Source organism: Hyperolius riggenbachi, chromosome 2 (genome assembly GCF_040937935.1).
Source record: "Hyperolius riggenbachi isolate aHypRig1 chromosome 2, aHypRig1.pri, whole genome shotgun sequence".
Taxonomy (NCBI): Eukaryota; Metazoa; Chordata; class Amphibia; order Anura; family Hyperoliidae; genus Hyperolius; species Hyperolius riggenbachi.
In genome coordinates this window covers 163,067,417-163,086,360 of record NC_090647.1, presented here as the reverse complement: position 1 = coordinate 163,086,360, position 18,944 = coordinate 163,067,417, and the positions used below count along the sequence as shown (strand labels likewise).

The window sequence follows — 18,944 nt, the reverse complement described above, 5'->3', positions numbered from 1 at the left end:
CGGCCTTGACACTCTTTTACTGCATGGCCACGAGAGGCTTTTTAGCCCCGTGGCAGACACATTGTGGGTCTCAGACCCCTCTTGTATAGATCAGACCTAGATGCTCTGATCATACACATAAGTGTAGTCAGTCTACCACCAGTATAGGTAGGCTTATTTTCCACCAGTATTAGAAGCCTTATAGCCCCCCACCCCCCCCCCCACCCACCCCCAGTATAGTTGGCCAAAAAAAAACCCTATCAGAGTTCCCTCCTATATGTAAGAGTCCACTCCTACGTACAGGTAACCAGAGTCTCCCCTAAGTAAAAGTAGCAAGAGTTATCTCTTGCTACGTATACAAGGGGGACTCTCACTGCCTAGAGTCTCCCTTGTATAGGTAGCCAGTTTCCTAGCCCCCATATAGGTAGCCAGAGGCCCCCCTAAGTATAGGTAGCCGCATTCCCTCCAGTATAGGTAGCATTATGCTCCTCCTAACCTTGGCATTATAGCCAAACTCCCACCAGTAATGGTAGCATTCCGCCACTATAGGAAGACTTACGTTCTCCCAGAGTCCCCCCTTTCATAAGTAGCCAGATCCATCCAGCATAGGTAACCAGATTCCCTCCTTGTATAGGAAGGCTGATCCCCCTACTAGTATATGTAGCCAGGGACACCCCTTCCCATATAGGTAGCTACAGTGCCCCCCCCCCCTCCCCATCTGCGGCTGTTCCTGGTGATAGAAGATTCACAGGAGGTTCTCCTAGCAAGATAAGAAGAGCAGAGAGAAGATGCCCAGCGGAGACAGCGTGGGAGGCGGAGCATGATCTGGGGAGATACCTGGGATCCAGGGTAAAAGCTGACTGCCACATAGGAGTCAAGAAGGAATTTTTTTCCCCTCCGAGGCACAAATCAGACCTTACTTGCCTCTGGGGGGTTTTTCGCCTTCTTCTGGATCCTGGGGTGAGATAACCCCACAACAATTGTAACTACAATCTGTACCTGTATTCAGGCAATATAAAATAAAATTAGAACTAATTAGCTTAACTTTTTGTGTCTTCATTAACTAACTTTTTGTGTAAATGTCCTCTTAGGGTGCTTCTAGGGTTACAGTGTGTGCCGTGTATCTCTCCTCTGGGGATACCTGCCAGTGGGGTTAGAGTGTGGCAAAAGCCTCTACACATTTGCAACTTAGGTAACTAGAAATGACCAACAGAAGTCATTTTGGATGCCTTTTCCAAGTGTGCACAGGTGTGGCCATCAAATATCCAATATCTGTTCACACCATGTGTCTGTGCTTGGTGAACCTCTCCACTGACCTCTAGCAGGGCTGCCCCTTTTTGACTGCATCTAGGGACGGTTTTAGGCGAGGTTTCCACTTGTGCGTTTTGTGTCAGATTTTTCTCTCAGAAAATTTGCATTGATTTGGCAACTAATGCTAGTGAATGGGGCTGTTTCCATACAATGCAAATCTTCGTACGCGTGAAAAAATCTGAGGTCCTGAATCATTTTTTCAGACATTGCGTACGATTTGCGTACAATGCTTTGTATAGGCAATGCATAGCAATGCAAATTTTCACATTATTTGTGTGAAAATTCGTATTAGATTCATGGTTACAAGAAGTTATCAGCAGTCATGACTGAAGCTGTTACTAGGCAGATTGTTATATTTAACTAATGCGAATTTTCGCGTTCCAAAAATCACATAAAAACGCATAAACTTTACATGTGTATTTTCACCAAGCAGAAAAATCTTATATGATTTTTTTGCAGGCGAGAATTTCATACTACAGTTGAAACGTAGCCTCAGGGACCCCGGGGGCAAACATAAGTGTGGGGCAGCCCTACCTTCCCAATGCAGATAGTTCCCCCCATGATAGCCCCCCCCCTTTTCCACAGATAAATACTACCCCACTGCTCCTCAGGACATTAGCTGCAATAATCACTTGTAAACACACAGGAGAAGAGGCAGACAGCATGACTAAAGACCACATAGACCGTGCAGCCGCCGGCCACCGAGACAGCTGAGTCAGTGATTAATGCAGCTAATGTGCAGGGGCCCAGGGGAGCAGACCACTTGGCAGGATCCGGCGGCACAGGGGCCCTGGGGCAATTGTCCTCTTTGCCTGTATGGCAGTGCCGGCCCTGACTGCACTGGATGGAGGGTGTGGATGTGTTGTTTGTATAGAGTGGATTGTTGAGAAAACTGCACATGTGCAGACCTGTCACTCCGGCTGCCGTGATGACGACGAGCGTCAGGATCCAGGAAGAGTGGGTCCGACACCTGGGCCGGGTGTCGCCGGTAACGGGAGCCGCCAGAGGAACAGGGAGAGGAGCCAGGAGGATGCCGGGGGACCTCCCAGCCTACGGTGGGCTGGAGGAAGCCTCAGTTAAGTGAAACCTTTTAATTTATGTTACTGCTCAGGGTCCCTTTAAAGGGAACCTAAACTGAGAAGGATATGGATTTTTCCTTTTTAAATAATACCAGTTGCCTGACTCTCCTGCTAATCCTGTGTCTCTAATACTTTTAGCTACAGCCCCTGAACAAGCGTGCAGATCAGGTGATCTGACTGAAGTCAGACTGGATTAGCTGCATGCTTGTTTCAGGTGTGTGATTCAGCCACTACAGCAGTCAGAGAGATCAACAGGACTGCCAGGCAACTGGTATTGTTTAAAAGGAAACATCCATATCCCTCTCACTGTAGGTGCACTTTAAGATAAAGTTTTACAGCAGGAAAGTTCAAAGGGCCATTATTTATGCTTTGTTTTATAGCTTAAAAGTCATAGTGTGGTTTCTAAATGGCAAGTATGACAGTATGATGCAATGTAATAAAAAAAAAGCTATATAACTGAAAATAAAAAAAAATTTGAGACTCTTTTCTGAGCTACCCAATGTTCTATTCATTATCCGTAATACACACAAATCATTAACTCATACTTTTTTTGTGGGTTTTCTTTTTTGCTTCAGGTTACTGTCATTATCTATAACCACGTCCCCTAACAATGCAATAGGCTAAAAGGTTTTTTGTTTTTTTTAATAAATATACATATGCACAGAGGGAGATACTGGTTGCTTGTCCGTTGTTTCCCACAATGGACAAGTCCTGACATCACACTGTGGAAAGGGTTTCACCACAATATCAGCCATAGAGACATCCCTGATGATCTATTAGAGCAGCCTTTTTCAACCTTTTTACCCTGGAGGAACCCTGCAAATAACGTTTGGATCTCAAGGAACCCCTGCAAACAATTTTTTGATTTTCAGGAACCTCTGCATTTATTTTTCAGGAGGCATGGTCTTTAAAAGTAGGTGAGGCTGTTAATTTCACTACCTCCTATTACACCGACACTCATCATACTGTGCTCATTATTATTCTGACTTCAATTTAGTGCTTATTTTTACAGTACCCCTTATTATAATGTGCTCTACTATACTTCCGTCACAATGGGGTAAAATGCCAAGGAACCCCTGCAGAGTCCTCAAGGAACCCTGGTTGAGAAAGCCTGTATTAGAGAAAAGGTAAGGATTTCTCATGGGAAAAGGAGTACAGAGATTCTTTGCAAAAACAAATGTGATGTGATCAAATGGCAATAGAATGCCGTAATGTATAACTTCAGTACTGTAGGCAGAAACATTAAAATTCTTCCATGCAGACCTGCTGTTTAATACTGGGTACACACTATGAGATTTTCTGGCTGATTTACCGATTTGCTTTTTGATCGATTTCCAAGCATTTTCCGATCGATTTCTGTGCACTTTAATAGGAAATCGATCGGAAAGCAAATCGGACATGTTGGAAATAATCGATCTGACAGTAAATCGGCCAGACAATCTCATAGTGTGTACCCAGCATTATAGCATGCCTATTAGATGGATAAGTTATCTCACAAAATCACCTTGTGGTTTAACATAGTAATACTTAACTATACTTCACATTTTATTAAGCATATATCTGCATATCACGGAAACTTGTTTTATCATTGGAATTGTGTTTTGCTATTGGTGATAGCATGTTATTTAAATGTCTGCTATTGGTAATATCTGCATGTCACTGTTATCTGCCTGTTATTGGTACATCTCATTCGCTGCTATGAAGATGTGAGACTATTCAGCTGGGTCAGATCAATTATGGCTACACCCACAAAATCTCTGGGACTGATGGCCCCGTAGTAGCACCAGGCTCACAGGTCCTTCCCAAAAGACCACATCTAATCTATACATGAAGGCCAAAACAGCCTAAGAACAGATAGATGTCTGCATGTTAGAGTTTCTGTATTGTCAAATGAATAAGTTACAGGTGTGGTATAAACCCACCATTCTGGATATCTAACAATCCTAATATTTGTATAGCGCTTTTCTCCTGTTGGACTCAAAGCGCTCAAGTGCTGCAGCCACTAAAGGTACACTTAAGGGGCCACCCTGCAGTGTTAGGAAGTCTTGCCGAAGGACTTCTTACTGAATAGGTGTTGACCCTAGTCGGTATTTGAGTTTTGGTCTCCTATGTCAAAGGTGGTGCCGTTAACCAGTACACTATCCAGCTACTTAAAGGGCACTAAAGAATGAATTGCATTTACCACCCATTGTCTGGTAGTGATGGTGGTGCTTTTTGCTGATGTGTAGGTGATACTTGCATATACCTTTTTGATAATGAATACAAAATTGTACTTCATAGTTAAACATAATTTGATGTATGTAAATAGCCTAAGGAAATACACTTTTTTTTTTTTTAAAGCTGATGCAACTGTAGCTATGGGAAAGGAAGCAATTGTTTACCTGTTCCTCTTTATTACCCCACCATGTTGATTTTCTTGTAGGCTCTGCATCTTCCTGTGAGAGCATAACTCGACGGAGGGCGCCACTGCTGGTATCCAACAGAAGGATGACGTTGCTCTGCAATTACACATGACTTTTATAAGATAGATATCATTTGTAGATTCCTGTGTTAGACATGGAATTACTTCTCATGGGATGGGCCACTCAGTCCCCTCAGATGATAACAGAGCAATTTTGATACCCTAAAAGCCCCTTCACACTTGGGCATTCTGCACCCGCAATTCGCTGATCGGCAAAGCCCTGCTGCACAAGTAATCCTATAGGATTACTCTCACTGCAGCGCCTGCGGCAAATTTGTGATTATGGCTCATCACAAACATGATGCGTGCAGCATTTTCCCAGCGATTGCATCGTGACTCTCATTCACTGGAATGAGAATAGCTTAACGCAATGACTGAAAAATCAAGGGATAGTTTAACTTAAAATCACGAACACAAACGCTAGACAACTGCGATCATGATTTTGCATTGCAGAGTGTGAAGTACCTTTCCTCACACTGCTTAAAGAGACTCAGACAATTATAAATGTACACATACCTGGGGCTTCTTCCAGCCCCATCCGCATGGATCGCTCCCACGCCGCCATCCTCAGCCGTCTCTATTGCCGGTACCGAGTCCCGTCACTTTGGCCAGTCAGAGCCAGTCGACACAAGCGCAGTGCGCTCCCACTGTGCTGCGCAGGCGCTTGCGTAAGGCATGCGCCAGAGAGCCAGAGGGAGGCGCTGTGCATGCATACAACTGGCCACGTCTGGCGGAGGTAACGGCACCCGGTGGAGAAGACGGAGAAGGCTAATGGCGGCATGCGAGTAATCCGTGCGGATGGGGCTGGAGGAAGCCCCAGGTATGTATACATTTTAAAAAAAATAAACATACGTTGTACCTGCATATGAATATTACATACCTCACCGTCCGTTCCTCTCAGAATCTCGTTATTTACTCCTTCCATTTCTGACAAGATTTTGTGAGAACTGAAAAATCTCAGTTGCTGTCAGTTATATATCAGTTGCTGTCAGTTATAACTGAAGGAAAACTGATGAGCAAGGTAATGTCCTTGTTTCCCAATCACTCAAGTGGGTGATTTTACAGTTTACTAGTGTGCTGACCAGGGAGCGGTTATGGGGTATTGGCCATTTTCAAAATGGAGGACGGAGAATTCCATTGATCACAGAGGATGCAGGAGAGGAGAGAAGAGATTGATAAGAAGACTTCACGGGAGGTAAGTATGACCGATGTATGTTTATTTTGACTTTAAATTTTCAGTTTAGGTTTGCGTTAAGCTTGTTTAACAACTCACCTCCCCACATTAGCTCTGACAAGAGAGGCTACCAGGTTATTACCTCTCCTGAATGTATACGAGTGTGTCTAAGAACACTTTGGATAGAAGTTGATCCAGATCCATTCTTCTCATTCTCCAATAGCCACTGCTATTGTCTAATATGATCCAGATGATAGCTGAACACTTCACCACTAATTACTAGGTGCTGCTGCTTGATATCTATATATTTTGTATAGGACTTCTTAAAATTGTTACTACAGCCTCTAAAAATGTATTAATCAGATCTGAATATTTTAAACCTTAATTATCCTGATAAATAGTGATAAAAATGCCTTTGTGTCCCATTCTGCAAATGTTAACGTATGATTTAGTCACTAAAATTCATAAAAATCAATTTTGACATTTTCTTTTCTTGCTTAAAGGGACACTTAAATAAAAAAAAATGAGTTTTACTCACCTGGGGCTTCCAATAGCCCCCTGCAGCTGTCCGGTGCCCTCGCCGTCTCCCTCCGATCCTCCTGGCCCCGCCGGCAGCCACTTCCTGTTTCGGTGACAAGAGCTGACAGGCTGGGGACGCGAGTGATTCTTCGCGTTCCTGGCCACAATAGCGCCATCTATGCTGCTATAGCATATATCATATACCATATAGCAGCATAGAGGGTGCTAATGTATCTGGGAACGCGAAGAATCACTCGCGTCCCCAGCCTGTCTGCTCCTGTCATCAAAACAGGAAGTGGCTGCCGGCGGGGCCAGGTGGATCGGAGGGAGACGGCGAGGGCACCGGACAGCTGCAGGGGGCTATTGGAAGCCCTAGGTGAGTAAAACTCATTTTTTTTGTTTGACTTAAGTGTCCCTTTAAGCATCAGCATTTCTTTGTAAAATGTGTAAAACTACCAGTATTTATTTTGTGAAATGATTATTAATAGTGACATTTTCAAGAAAGAAAGTGCTTAAAAATCAATTGCTAATAACTTCTTTTTTTTTTTACAGTGCATATGGATGAATTTGAAGCCTGTAAAAATGATACAATTGCAAAAGATATTGAATTATTTAACAAAATGATACCTATACTCAATTCTCATTGGGAGTCTATTAACAGTTAAAAAAACGAAAACTGAGATACCACAGATCACTGTTAGTCCCGCATTTTACACGCAGGAAGTAATTAATATGCCTAGTGATCCTGGCTGATGATGGGGACCTCTAGTGCAGAGGAAGGAGCCAATCGAGTAGCGCCTAGTCACATGATCACTGTGAGATCTAAAAACTAGAAGGTGCACCTGTGTGCATTCTTGCATGTTTTTCCTGTGGATTGAGACAGCAGCAGATAAAACGTTCCAGTCAATTTATTTATTATTTCATTTATTGTATTTATAACGCGCCAAAATATTATGCAGCATAACATTAATAACATTAACATTAATTAGCTTAACATGTATGCATGCCTTGATCAGTGGATTGAGGGTGTTTACTGTTGCCCTGGGTGTGTGCGTGTTGCTCAGTTAGAGGCGGAAGTCGCAGAGCTAAATAAGCATCTCGCAACACTGAGACGCATACACAACATGGAGAAGAGCTTGGATCTCACGATCCAGACACTGGATGGAACCGTTGAAGATGAGGAGGGTGGAGTACAGCCGGACCAAGAAGCAGAGGCAGCCGCTAGTTGGGTCACAGTTAGAAGGGGTAGGGGAAAAAGTGGCAGGGAGGCTAGTCCCGAGTTGTCCCTCACTAATAAGTATGCTTGTTTGCGTAATATTGGGGAGGATGATTCAGGAGTAGCAATGCTGCAGCAGGATGTGCTCCTTAGCAACCAAGGGGCAGACTGCTGTAACGAGAAAGGGAATAGGAGTGCAGCTAAGGCTAGACAGGTACTGGTGGTAGGGGATTCAATTATTAGGCGCACAGATAGGGTAATCTGTCGAAGAAACCGTGAATGCCGTACAGTCTGTTGCCTCCCGGGTGCTCGGGTTCGGCATGTAGCGGAAAGAATTGACAGATTACTGGGTGGGGCTGGGGAAGACCTGGCTGTCATAGTACACATTGGCACCAATGACAAAGTTAGTGGGAGATGGAAGGTCCTCAAAAATGATTTTCAGGTACTTGGAGATAAACTTAAAGCAAGGACCTCCAAGGTGGTGTTTTCTGAAATACTGTCAGTGCCACGTGCTACATCTAAGAGACAGAGGGAGCTTAGGGAGTTAAATAGGTGGCTGAGAAATTGGTGTAGGAAGGAAGGGTTTGGGTTCCTGGAGAACTGGGCAGACTTTTCAGCCGGCTACAGGTTCTACAGCAGGGATGGGCTGCACCTTAATGGGGAGGGTGCAGCTGCATTGGGGGAGAAGATGGCTAAACGGTTGGAGGAGATTTTAAACTAGGATCTGAGGGGAGGCGGGAGGATAAAGTCTCAATACGTAGACAAGATGAGGTAAAAAGACAGTGGGAACCTATCATTATGGAGGGTGCAGAGGGGGGTGGGGACAGTGTAAAGATTAAGGAGGTTGGTAAAAATTCAAGTAGCCCATTTCATGTAAACAAAATTGGTAAATGTGGTGGTAAAAATATGAAGTGCATGGTAACCAATGCTCGGAGCCTTGCAAATAAAATAGACGAACTAGAGTTCATTCTGAATGACAAAGGCTATGACATTGTGGGAATAACCGAGACATGGATGGATGAAAGCCATGACTGGATAGCTAATTTAAAAGGATACAATGTGTTTAGGAGGGATAGAACAGGGAAAAAAGGTGGAGGGGTTTGTCTCTTTGTTAAGAATTCTCTTACAGCTGTCCTCAACGATGAGATGGAGGAAGATTGTGAAGATGTGGAGTCCGTGTGGGTAAATATTCATGGTGGAAATAAAAGTTGCCAATTGCTTATTGGGGTATGCTACAGGCCACCTCTTATTAATGAAGCTGCAGAACTGCGATTACTACAGCAGATTGAAAAAGCTGCAAGTAAAAATGAGGTCATAATTATGGGCGACTTCAACTTTCCAGACATTGACTGGAGTATTGAGGCTACCCATTCTGGTAAAAGCAGCAGATTTCTGGCAGCACTACAGGACAATTACTTCACTCAAATGGTAACGGAACCAACTAGGGGGAATGCGTTACTGGATCTGATCATTTCTAATAGACCAGATAATGTATCAAATGTGCAGGTTCAAGAACATTTGGGAAATAGTGATCACAACATGATAACGTTTGATCTGGTGACTGATAGGCCACGGGGCAGCGGGACCACTAAAACTATGAATTTTAGAAAAGCAAAGTTCAATCAAATTAGGCAGGCACTAAGTTTGGTGAACTGGGATAATGTACTACAAGGGAAAGACACTGAAGGGAAATGGCAAGCTTTTAAACTTATACTCAATCAATATTGTAGTATGTATATCCCATATGGAAACAAAATGTCTAGGAATAAAAAAGGCCTCTATGGATGAATAGAAAGGTTAAAGATAAAATGAAGAGGAAAAAGAATGCCTATAAGGTCTTAAAACAGGAGGGGACAGAGGCTGCACTAAGCAATTATAAGGAGTGCAATAAAAATTGTAAAAAGAACTTAGGCAGGCAAAGATTGAAGCTGAAAAACAAATCGCTAAGGATATCAAATCTAACCCCAAAAAGTTTTACAAGTACATTAACTCTAAAAAAAAGAAAGGTTGACTGTATAGGACTCCTAAAGGATGAGAGTGGGAACTCAATGGTGGATGACCAAGGTAAGGCAGAGTTATTAAATGCTTTTTTTGCTTCTGTCTTCACAAAAGAAACAGCACTGTTGCAAACTACAGAGGCGGAAGAGTCTCAATCTTCTAACTGTAATATTAAATACTTAACGCAGGAAGAATTGAAGGCAAGACTAAATAAATTAAAAATAAACAAAGGCATCTGGCCCGGATGGCATGCATCCTCGGGTCCTAAGGGAATTAAGTTCAGTTATAGATAAACCCCTTTATCTTATCTTTTGTGACTCTCTTGCAACTGGCAGAGTCCCAGTGGATTGGCGTACAGCCCACGTTTTCCCATTATTTAAGAAGGGCAAAAAATCAGATCCAGGAAATTATAGACCTGTAAGCTTAACATCAGTTGTATGCAAACTATTTGAGGGGTTACTAAGAGATACTATACATGACTTCATAGTAGAAAATAATCTTATTTCTCAGCATCAACATGGGTTTACTAAAGACAGGTCCTGTTTGACTAACATGCTCAGCTTTTATGAGGTAGTGAATGCTAATATGGATATTGGGAATGCTGTAGATGTGATATACTTGGACTTTGCAAAGGCCTTCGACAATGTTCCCCACAAAAGTCTGGTGCAAAAGTTGAGGATGCAAGGACTGGGGAAGAGTCTGTGTTCATGGATAGGGAACTGGCTAATGGACAGAAAACAAAGAGTTGTGGTCAATGGATCGTACTCAAAATGGGAGACTGTTAGCAGTGGGGTCCCACAGGGGTCTGTTCTGGGTCCAGTGCTCTTCAATTTATTTATTAATGACCTAGTAGATGCAGTAGTGAGCAATGTTGCTATTTTTGCAGATGATACAAAATTGTGCAGAATCATCAACTCTCAGGAAGATAGTGTCATATTGCAACAGGATCTGGATAGGATGGCTATATGGGCACATACATGGCAGATGAAATTCAATGTTGACAAGTGTAAAGTCATGCATTTTGGACGTACTAATGGTCTAGCACCATACAAAATAAATGGGATACAGTTGGGGACATCAAACTTGGAGAAGGACTTAGGAGTACTCACTGACAACACGTTAAATAATCGTACTCAATGCCAAGCAGCTGCAGCTAAAGCTAACAAAATTTTGGGATGCATTAAAAGGGAAATAAAAACTCGAGATGCTAGCATAATATTGCCCCTGTTTAACTCTCTAGTAAGGCCACATCTGGAATATGGAATTCAGTTCTGGGCACCACATTACAAAAAAGATATTGCAGTTTTAGAGCAGGTGCAGAGACGAGCAACAAAATTGATACGTGGGATGGAAGGTCTCACTTATCAAGAAAGGTTAGATAAACTGGGTTTATTTAGTCTAGAGAAAAGACGCCTTAGAGGGGATCTAATTAACATGTATAAATACATCAGAGGGCAATATAATAGCTTGGCGGATGAGCTTTTTGTCCCTAGGCCTTTTCAAAGGACTAGAGGACATGATCTGCGCATGGAGGAAAAACGTTTTAGCCATTTATTTAGGAAAGGGTTCTTTACAGTTAGAGTGATTAAGATGTGGAATGCATTGCCACAGGAAGTCGTTATGGCAAACTCTATACCTGCATTTAAAGGGGGCTTAGATGCTTTCCTTGCGTTGAAAGACATCCATGGCTACAATTACTAGGTAATGCCTAATGATGTTGATCCAGGGATTTTATCTGATTGCCATCTGGAGTCGGGAAGGAATTTTTCCCTTTAGGGGCTAATTGGACCATGCCTTGTAAGGGTCTTTTCGCCTTCCTCTGGATCAACAGGGATATGTGAGGGAGCAAGCTGGTGTTGTACTTTATACTGGTTGAACTCGATGGACGTATGTCTTTTTTCAACCAAAATAACTATGTAACATTAGATAAGGTTACGGTCAATATTTAGGGGTGACATACAGCAATAAGACAATACACGAAAACAAGCAAACTTGGTCACACAGCACAGCATGACACCAAGACAGCAGGCTTGAGAGGTAGGGCTAATGGTAGTGTGGTTAACATTAACATTCACATCTGGAAGGGTCAGGGATGGCCAGGGTGGGAAGATTATAAATTCCATTTTGTCCAGGTTTAGTTCCAGGAACCTAGTGGACATCCAGCAGGAGATGGCTGATAGGCAGGAGGAGACCTTGTCCATGGTAGTGGTGGATAGGTCAGGGGTGTGGATGTAAATCTGGGAGACATCTGCATACAGATGATCGTTAAAACCCATGGAGGAGATAACCTTGCCAATGGAGGATGTGTATAGGGATAACAGTAGGGGGCCAAGGACCAAGTCTTGGGGGACTCCCACCGAGATGTGGTTGGGGGTAGATGAGGAGCCATTGAGAGAGTTTGTGAAGGAGCGGTTGGAAAGGTAGTATGAGAGCCGGGCCAGGGTGAGGTCATGAATGCCCATGTATTGGAGGGACTGGAGGAGTAGGGAATGATCCACTGTGTCAAAAGCTGCTGAAAGGTCAAGGAGGAGGAGAATGGAGTATTTTCCTTCAGCTTTAGAAAAAAAAATAGTCACTGAATTGGAAGAATTGTAGAAGCTAAAAACCTGTCCTAATTTTTTTCCTTTTACTACAATGTGCTCAGAAATGGGAGTCAATCTTTCCAAACGGGGTGATTTTTTTTGTGGTTCATTTTAATTTTGCAAGCATAGGGCAATGGACTTTCATAAATGTATAACTAAAATAATATACAGTGGTTTGGCAAAAGTATTCGGCCCCCTTGAAGTTTTCCACATTTCGTCATATCACTGCCACAAACATGAATCAATTTTATTGGAATTCCACAGGAAAGACCAATACAAAGTGGTGTACATGTGAGAAGTGGAACGAAAATCATACAAAATACCAAACTTTTTTTTTTTTTTTTTTTACAAATAAATAACTGTGCGTAATTATTCTGCCCGCTTTGGTCTGAGTGCTGTCAGTTGCCCATAGACATTGCCTGATGAGTGCTAATGACTAAATAGAGTGCACCTGTGTGTAAATCTAATGTCAGTACAAATACAGCTGCTCTGTGATGACCTCAGAGGTTGTCTAAGAGAATATTGGGAGCAACACCATGAAGTCCAAGGAACTGGTGTAGACAGGTCAAGGATAAAGTTATTGAGAAGTTTAAAGCAGGCTTAGGCTACAAAAAGATTTCCAAAGCCTTGAACATCCCACAGAGCACTGTTCAAGCGATCATTCAGAAATGGAAGGAGTATGGCACAACTGTAAACCTACCAAGACAAGGCCGTCCACCTAAACTCACAGGCCGAACAAGGAGAGCGCTGATCAGAAATGCAGTCAAGAGGCCCATGGTGACTCTGGACGAGCTGCAGAGATCTACAGCTCAGGTGGGGGAATCTGTCCATAGGACAACTATTAGTCGTGCACTGCACAAAGTTGGCCTTTATGGAAGAGAAGAAAGCCATTGTTAACAGAAAAGAATAAGAAGTCCTGTTTGCAGTTTGCCACAAGCCATGTGGGGGACACAGCAAAACATGTGGAAGAAGGTGCTCCGGTCAGATGAGACCAAAATGGAACTTTTTGAACAAAATGCAAAACGCTATGTGTGGCGGAAAACTAACACTGCACATCACTCTGAACACACCATCCCCACTGTCAAATATGGTGGTGGCAGCATCATGCTCTGGGGGTTCTTCTCTTCAGCAGGGACAGGGAAGCTGGTCAGAGTTAATGGGAAGATGGATGGACCCAAATACAGGGCAATCTTGGAAGAAATCCTCTTGGAGTCTGCAAAAGACTTGAGACTGGGGCAGAGGTTCACCTTCCAGCAGGACAATGACCCTAAACATAAAGCCAGGGCAACAATGGAATGGTTTAAAACAAAACATATCCATGTGTTAGAATGGCCCAGTCAAAGTCCAAATCTAAATCCAATCGAGAATCTGTAGCAAGATCTGAAAACTGCTGTTCACAAACGCTGTCCATCTAATCTGAGCTGGAGCAGTTTTGCCAAGAAGAATTGGCAAGGATTTCAGTCTCTAGATGTGCAAAGCTGGTAGAGACATACCCTAAAAGACTGGCAGCTGTAGTTGCAGCAAAAGGTGGTTCTACAAAGTATTGACTCAGGGGGCTGAATAATTACGCACACCCCACTTTGCAGTTATTTTTTTTTTTTTAATTGTTTGGAATCTTATGATTTTCATTCCACTTCTCACGTGTACACCACTTTGTATTGGTCTTTCACGTGGAATTCCAATAAAATTGATTCATGTTTGTGGCAGTAATATGACAAAATGTGGAAAACTTCAAGGGGGCCAAATACTTTTGGAAACCACTGTATTTTATCATTAAAGTTCTACGATAGATACCATTGAGCATAGGCCTTAAAATCCATCAAATATACTGTATACAGTTATGATACTGTAGAATTCTACGCCAGTTAATACACAGCAGGTAAAAGCTTCATCCATTAAAAAAAATAAAATAAAATACAAACAGAAGTGCAGTTTTAAAGACTTGGGTCTTAGGAGGTTAAAGCAGATCATGATTTAAAAACAAAATGAAAAAAAAAAAGGCTGCATAAGCGACAGCCATTAGCGACACACATTAGAAACAGTATATTTTAGTTTGCATCCAATATGGACAGTTCATGTCCATAGTGGATGCAAACTAAAATATACTGTTTCTAATGGCTAACGGTTTGCCTGGAAAACTGTTTTGGCAGTGGCAGCCTCCCTTCCTCTCTCCACGTAACAGGGACCAGGAATTGGGGCAAGCAGTAATGGAACCCGCAAGGGCTTACTTACTCTCAGCATATTTGTGTAAGCAGATGGTACACGATTTTTATTAAGGACACAGCTAAAACGGGCTTAGAGTTTTTCATCTTCTCTTAGATTTCAGGTTTAAAGGAGCTTGTCTGGGTAATTGTGAGAGCACCTGGCTTGCAAGCCATAAACAGATACTCAAACTCCCATTTGCAATGGTGATTTTCTGCGTAAATTGCATACAACATCTACATTATTTGGTCTCTTAAAAAAATAAGCCTACCTGTTCTTCATGGACAATAACCTGTCCAGTAAGAGGGTGACCCAAAGGCGCCACTGTCACAGACGGCTGCCACACATTTCCCACCGTTCTCGGGAACACATCATATAAATCCACATAATATCCTTTATCTGCATGAGCCTTCATATAGTACAAGGACACTGGATTACATGTAGCCACAAAGACAGTGCTGCCACCATCAGGTTCTAAAAAAAATGAAAAAAAAATGGATGCTTTGAATTTATTAAGTGGATAAAAGAATGAACTAAATTTAACATGTATAAAACATGCACAATCTGAAATGAGATGTTCTCAATTGATATTTGCGCATTAATCTACGCATTAATCTGTATTTAGTACCAGTGTTCATATTTGATGTATATCATTGTCTGTATCATTATGCATCCCTTGTTTGTTTTCTTACATTGTACAGTGCCACGAAACATGTTGGCGCTTTATAAATAAATAATAATAATGATTTTCTAAAATCATACAGCTCAGAACAACAGTTTACCAATCAATGTTGTATTTCTAGAGCATGCTCTGAAAACACAAAGCCTGTAGATGCTTTAGGAGTTGCTACCTCCAAAAGATTTGTAAAAGCTTTTTAACTTCCTGTATCCTCTCCCTGTTCGCTGGTCAATACATCAGGGTTATATAATCACTAACTCACTGTGCATTGAAAAGGCAGGTGATACAAAAAATTGGAAAGCTGAACTGTGACTCAGTCGTATTACCTGGCTTACTATTCAATACAACAGAGCAATGTTGACCAAAAGACTGGCTTGATGCAATTATAAATGCCCTGGCACGTAGACCAGTATATTGTGTATTACAACTTAGTATCAGACCAGTAAGTTGTGTATTACAACTTAGTATCTAAGAGTGCCTCCATTCCACTGTCTCTCATTTTCTGAGCATAAAGATAAAACTTAGGACATAGTCATAATGACTGAGGGATATCAAGCATATAGGTTGTCGTCATTTCATCTGTATATTAACCCATTATTATTTACAGTATTTATAAAGCGCCAACATATTACGCAGTGATGGTCATTAAATAGGGATACATACAATGTAAACAAGGGGTGACAGACAGAAAGGTAGCAAACAGTTATACAACATTGCATAAGGTTGTCCATGCAAACAGGGTATAAGATGCATGTGATTTTAGAGAGACCCAGACATTCAAGTCCGAGTTAGTCCATGGGAAGGGTGTCATAGATGGGGTTGCAGATCAAGAAGGACACGCAGTGGGGGGGAGGTTCTGCCAAAGGCTTACAATGTAAAGGGTGGGGGAGCGATACAACCCAGCAGCCCTTTTCTCGCTTCTGTAGCTCCCATAAAGCCATAATGTGATACAGCCCATAAATGGTATATGGGAGCCCTAAAAAGTTACTTGTGTTTCAGAGAGCATATAGGTAGAGGGGCATAGTAAGGCAGAAACCAATAACAGTGATAAGCAAAATGTATCTACAGGCTACAGGAATACTGCGGCATTGATGGCATAGTACTTCAGTGGTTCCAATCCTTCTTGAGTGGCAGAACCCACAAAGTGTCTATGGGGCCCTTCCTGTCCACCCCTGTAACACTTAAGTATGGGGTGCCCCAGGGCTCAATCCTCTCTCCCCTGCTTTTCACGATTTACATGCTACCGTTGGGAAAACTAATCCAAAAACATGGCCTGACATACCACTGCTATGCAGACGACACCCAACTATATCTTTCCTTCAAGCCTGGTGTGACAGACCCAACTCTAACTATAAACGCCTGCTTACGTGAACTACAGCAATGGATGAATGACAACTGGCTGAAACTAAATGCAGACAAAACTGAAGTCCTTCTGATTGGAGGGCAGAGCATGATAACAAAACAACTTAACTTGCAGTCTTCACCACTGGGAATAGGAGGCACGGATCTACGCAGCTCTGATCATGTGCGTAGCCTGGGAGTTCTAATTGATGGGGATTTAAACTTCAGAACTCAAATCTCTGCTGTGGTGAAATCATCCTATTTTCACCTGAAGAACATTGCAAAAATCAAGCACCTCATAGCCCCCAGAAGATCTGCCAACCTTAGTCCACGCCTTCATCACATCCCGACTGGACTACTGCAATGCTCTCTACACTGGCCTTCCAAAAAAGGTCTTGTACCGCCTACAGCTGATACAGAATACTGCTGCCAGACTGCTAACCAACCAACCCCGTCACTGCCACATAACGCCAGTCCTGCATTCCCTTCACTGGCTACCTATAGAATGGAGGGTCCTATTCAAGATCGGCCTACTGACATTTAAATCCCTGAATAATCTAGGCCCTGGATACATGAAAACCAAAATTAGCTTACCTGGTAATGCTGTTTTTAATAACCCTCCAGGACAGGTGCTACATATGAGATTCGGGCCCGCCCCCAACAGGAAACACAAAGAACTAGCTCTCTATAAGTTCCACCTCTAATCTCTACCTACCAGTACGTCTCAATTAACTGTTCCGATAGAATACCTTACATATTACATAAATATATACTTACAACTTACATAAACACATGTTTACAACATACCATTATTTACGTGCACGTATAAGTCTTAGGGTGGGTCACCTGTCCTGGAGGGTTATTAAAAACAGCATTACCAGGTAAGCTAATTTTGGTTTTTTCCAATAACCCTCCAGGACAGGTGCTACATATGAGATGATATGCAATGAACAACACTAACCTTAGGGAGGGATCACAGCTTGAAGAACTTTCCTTCCAAAAGCCTGTTCTTCCGCCGATAGTAGATCCAACCTGTAGTGCCTGATGAAGGTGTTAACCGTCTTCCAGGTTGCCGCCTTGCAGATGTCGGTTGCCGTAGCTCCAGCTCTGTAAGCCCAGGAAGTTGCAACTGACCTAGCTGAATGTGCGGTTATATCCTTTGGACATGGTATACCTTTAAGTCTATATGCTTCATTAATGCAGATCTTGATCCATCTTGCTATCGATGCCTTGGACATACTTTTCCCTCTTGTTGCTCCAGAAAAGTTAATAAATAGTGCTGTAGATTTCCTGAATTCCTTAGTTCTGTCAAGGTAATATAGTAAACATCTTCTGACGTCTAAGTTATGCCATCTCATCTCTCTGGGATCAGTGGCGTTTTTGCAAAAGGATGGCAATACAATCTCTTGCATCCTATTGGATATAGTAGCTACCTTTGGCAAGAATTCACTTGTCGTCTTCAGGACTACTCTATCATGAAAAACCATACAAAAAGGTTCGACTGAACTCAGGGCTTCCAGTTCACTTATCCTCCTTGCTGAGGTCATAGCTACGAGGAAAATTGTCTTAATAGTCAACAATCGTAATGAAATACTGCTCAACGGTTCAAACTCATCACTCATTAGAGTGTTTAACACTAAGGTTAAGTCCCATCTAGGATACGAACGTTTTATTACTGGTCTGGATCGTTCTACTGATTTCATAAATCTAATAACTAATGGTTCTAAGGCTAACCGCCTATTAAGAAAAACTGAAAGGGCTGCAACTTGCACCTTTAATGTACTTAATGCCAGCTTCTTGTCAATACCGTCTTGCAAGAATTCTAATACTGTCGCCAGTCTATTTGATCTCAGACCTACCTCTTTTTTCCAGCTACAAAAGGTTTTCCAATATTTTAAGTAAATAGCTCTTGTAACCTTCTTTCTACTATTTAATATTGTCTTTGTCACTCTGTCAGATAAACCTCTTTGTCTTAGGATTTGCCCTTCAGAAACCATGCTGTCAGCTGAAGATTGGGAATCTGAGTCAACTCGCCTTCTTTTCTTAGTACATTGTGTCTGTCTCTCAAATGGATCGGTCTGTCCACCAACATTGAATTTAGTATTGGGAACCAGAGTCGTTTTGGCCAATTGGGCGCAATCAATATCAGATACATTGTTGTCGTTCTTAGTTTCTGCAATACCATTGACAATAGAGGGATTGGAGGAAATGCATAGGCGATCTGAAAGTCCCATGTCTGGGCCAATGCATCTACTCCTAAAGCTCCTCTTGGGTCTAGAGAGAAGAACCGGGTGCAGTGCGTGTTTTCCCAGTTGGCAAACAGATCTATCTGGGGATGTCCCCATCTCTGTGTCAATTCTCTGAATATTTTTGGATTTAGACTTAGCTCTGAATTTGCAAAAA

The 18,944-nt window shown here is 42.3% G+C and overlaps 1 protein-coding gene across 1 annotated transcript in view; it reads right to left on the bottom strand.

Annotated features, from left to right (window-relative positions):
• VWA8 (von Willebrand factor A domain containing 8) overlaps window positions 1–18,944 on the bottom strand; it is a 476,746-nt gene that overhangs the window by 195,465 nt on the left and 262,337 nt on the right. The window contains exons 30-31 of the mRNA XM_068267802.1: window positions 14,793–14,995; window positions 4,751–4,867 (exon numbers count right to left, since the gene is read on the bottom strand). Of these exons, the coding sequence (XP_068123903.1) occupies window positions 4,751–4,867; window positions 14,793–14,995 (320 nt within the window). The remainder of the gene's footprint in view (window positions 1–4,750; window positions 4,868–14,792; window positions 14,996–18,944) is intronic.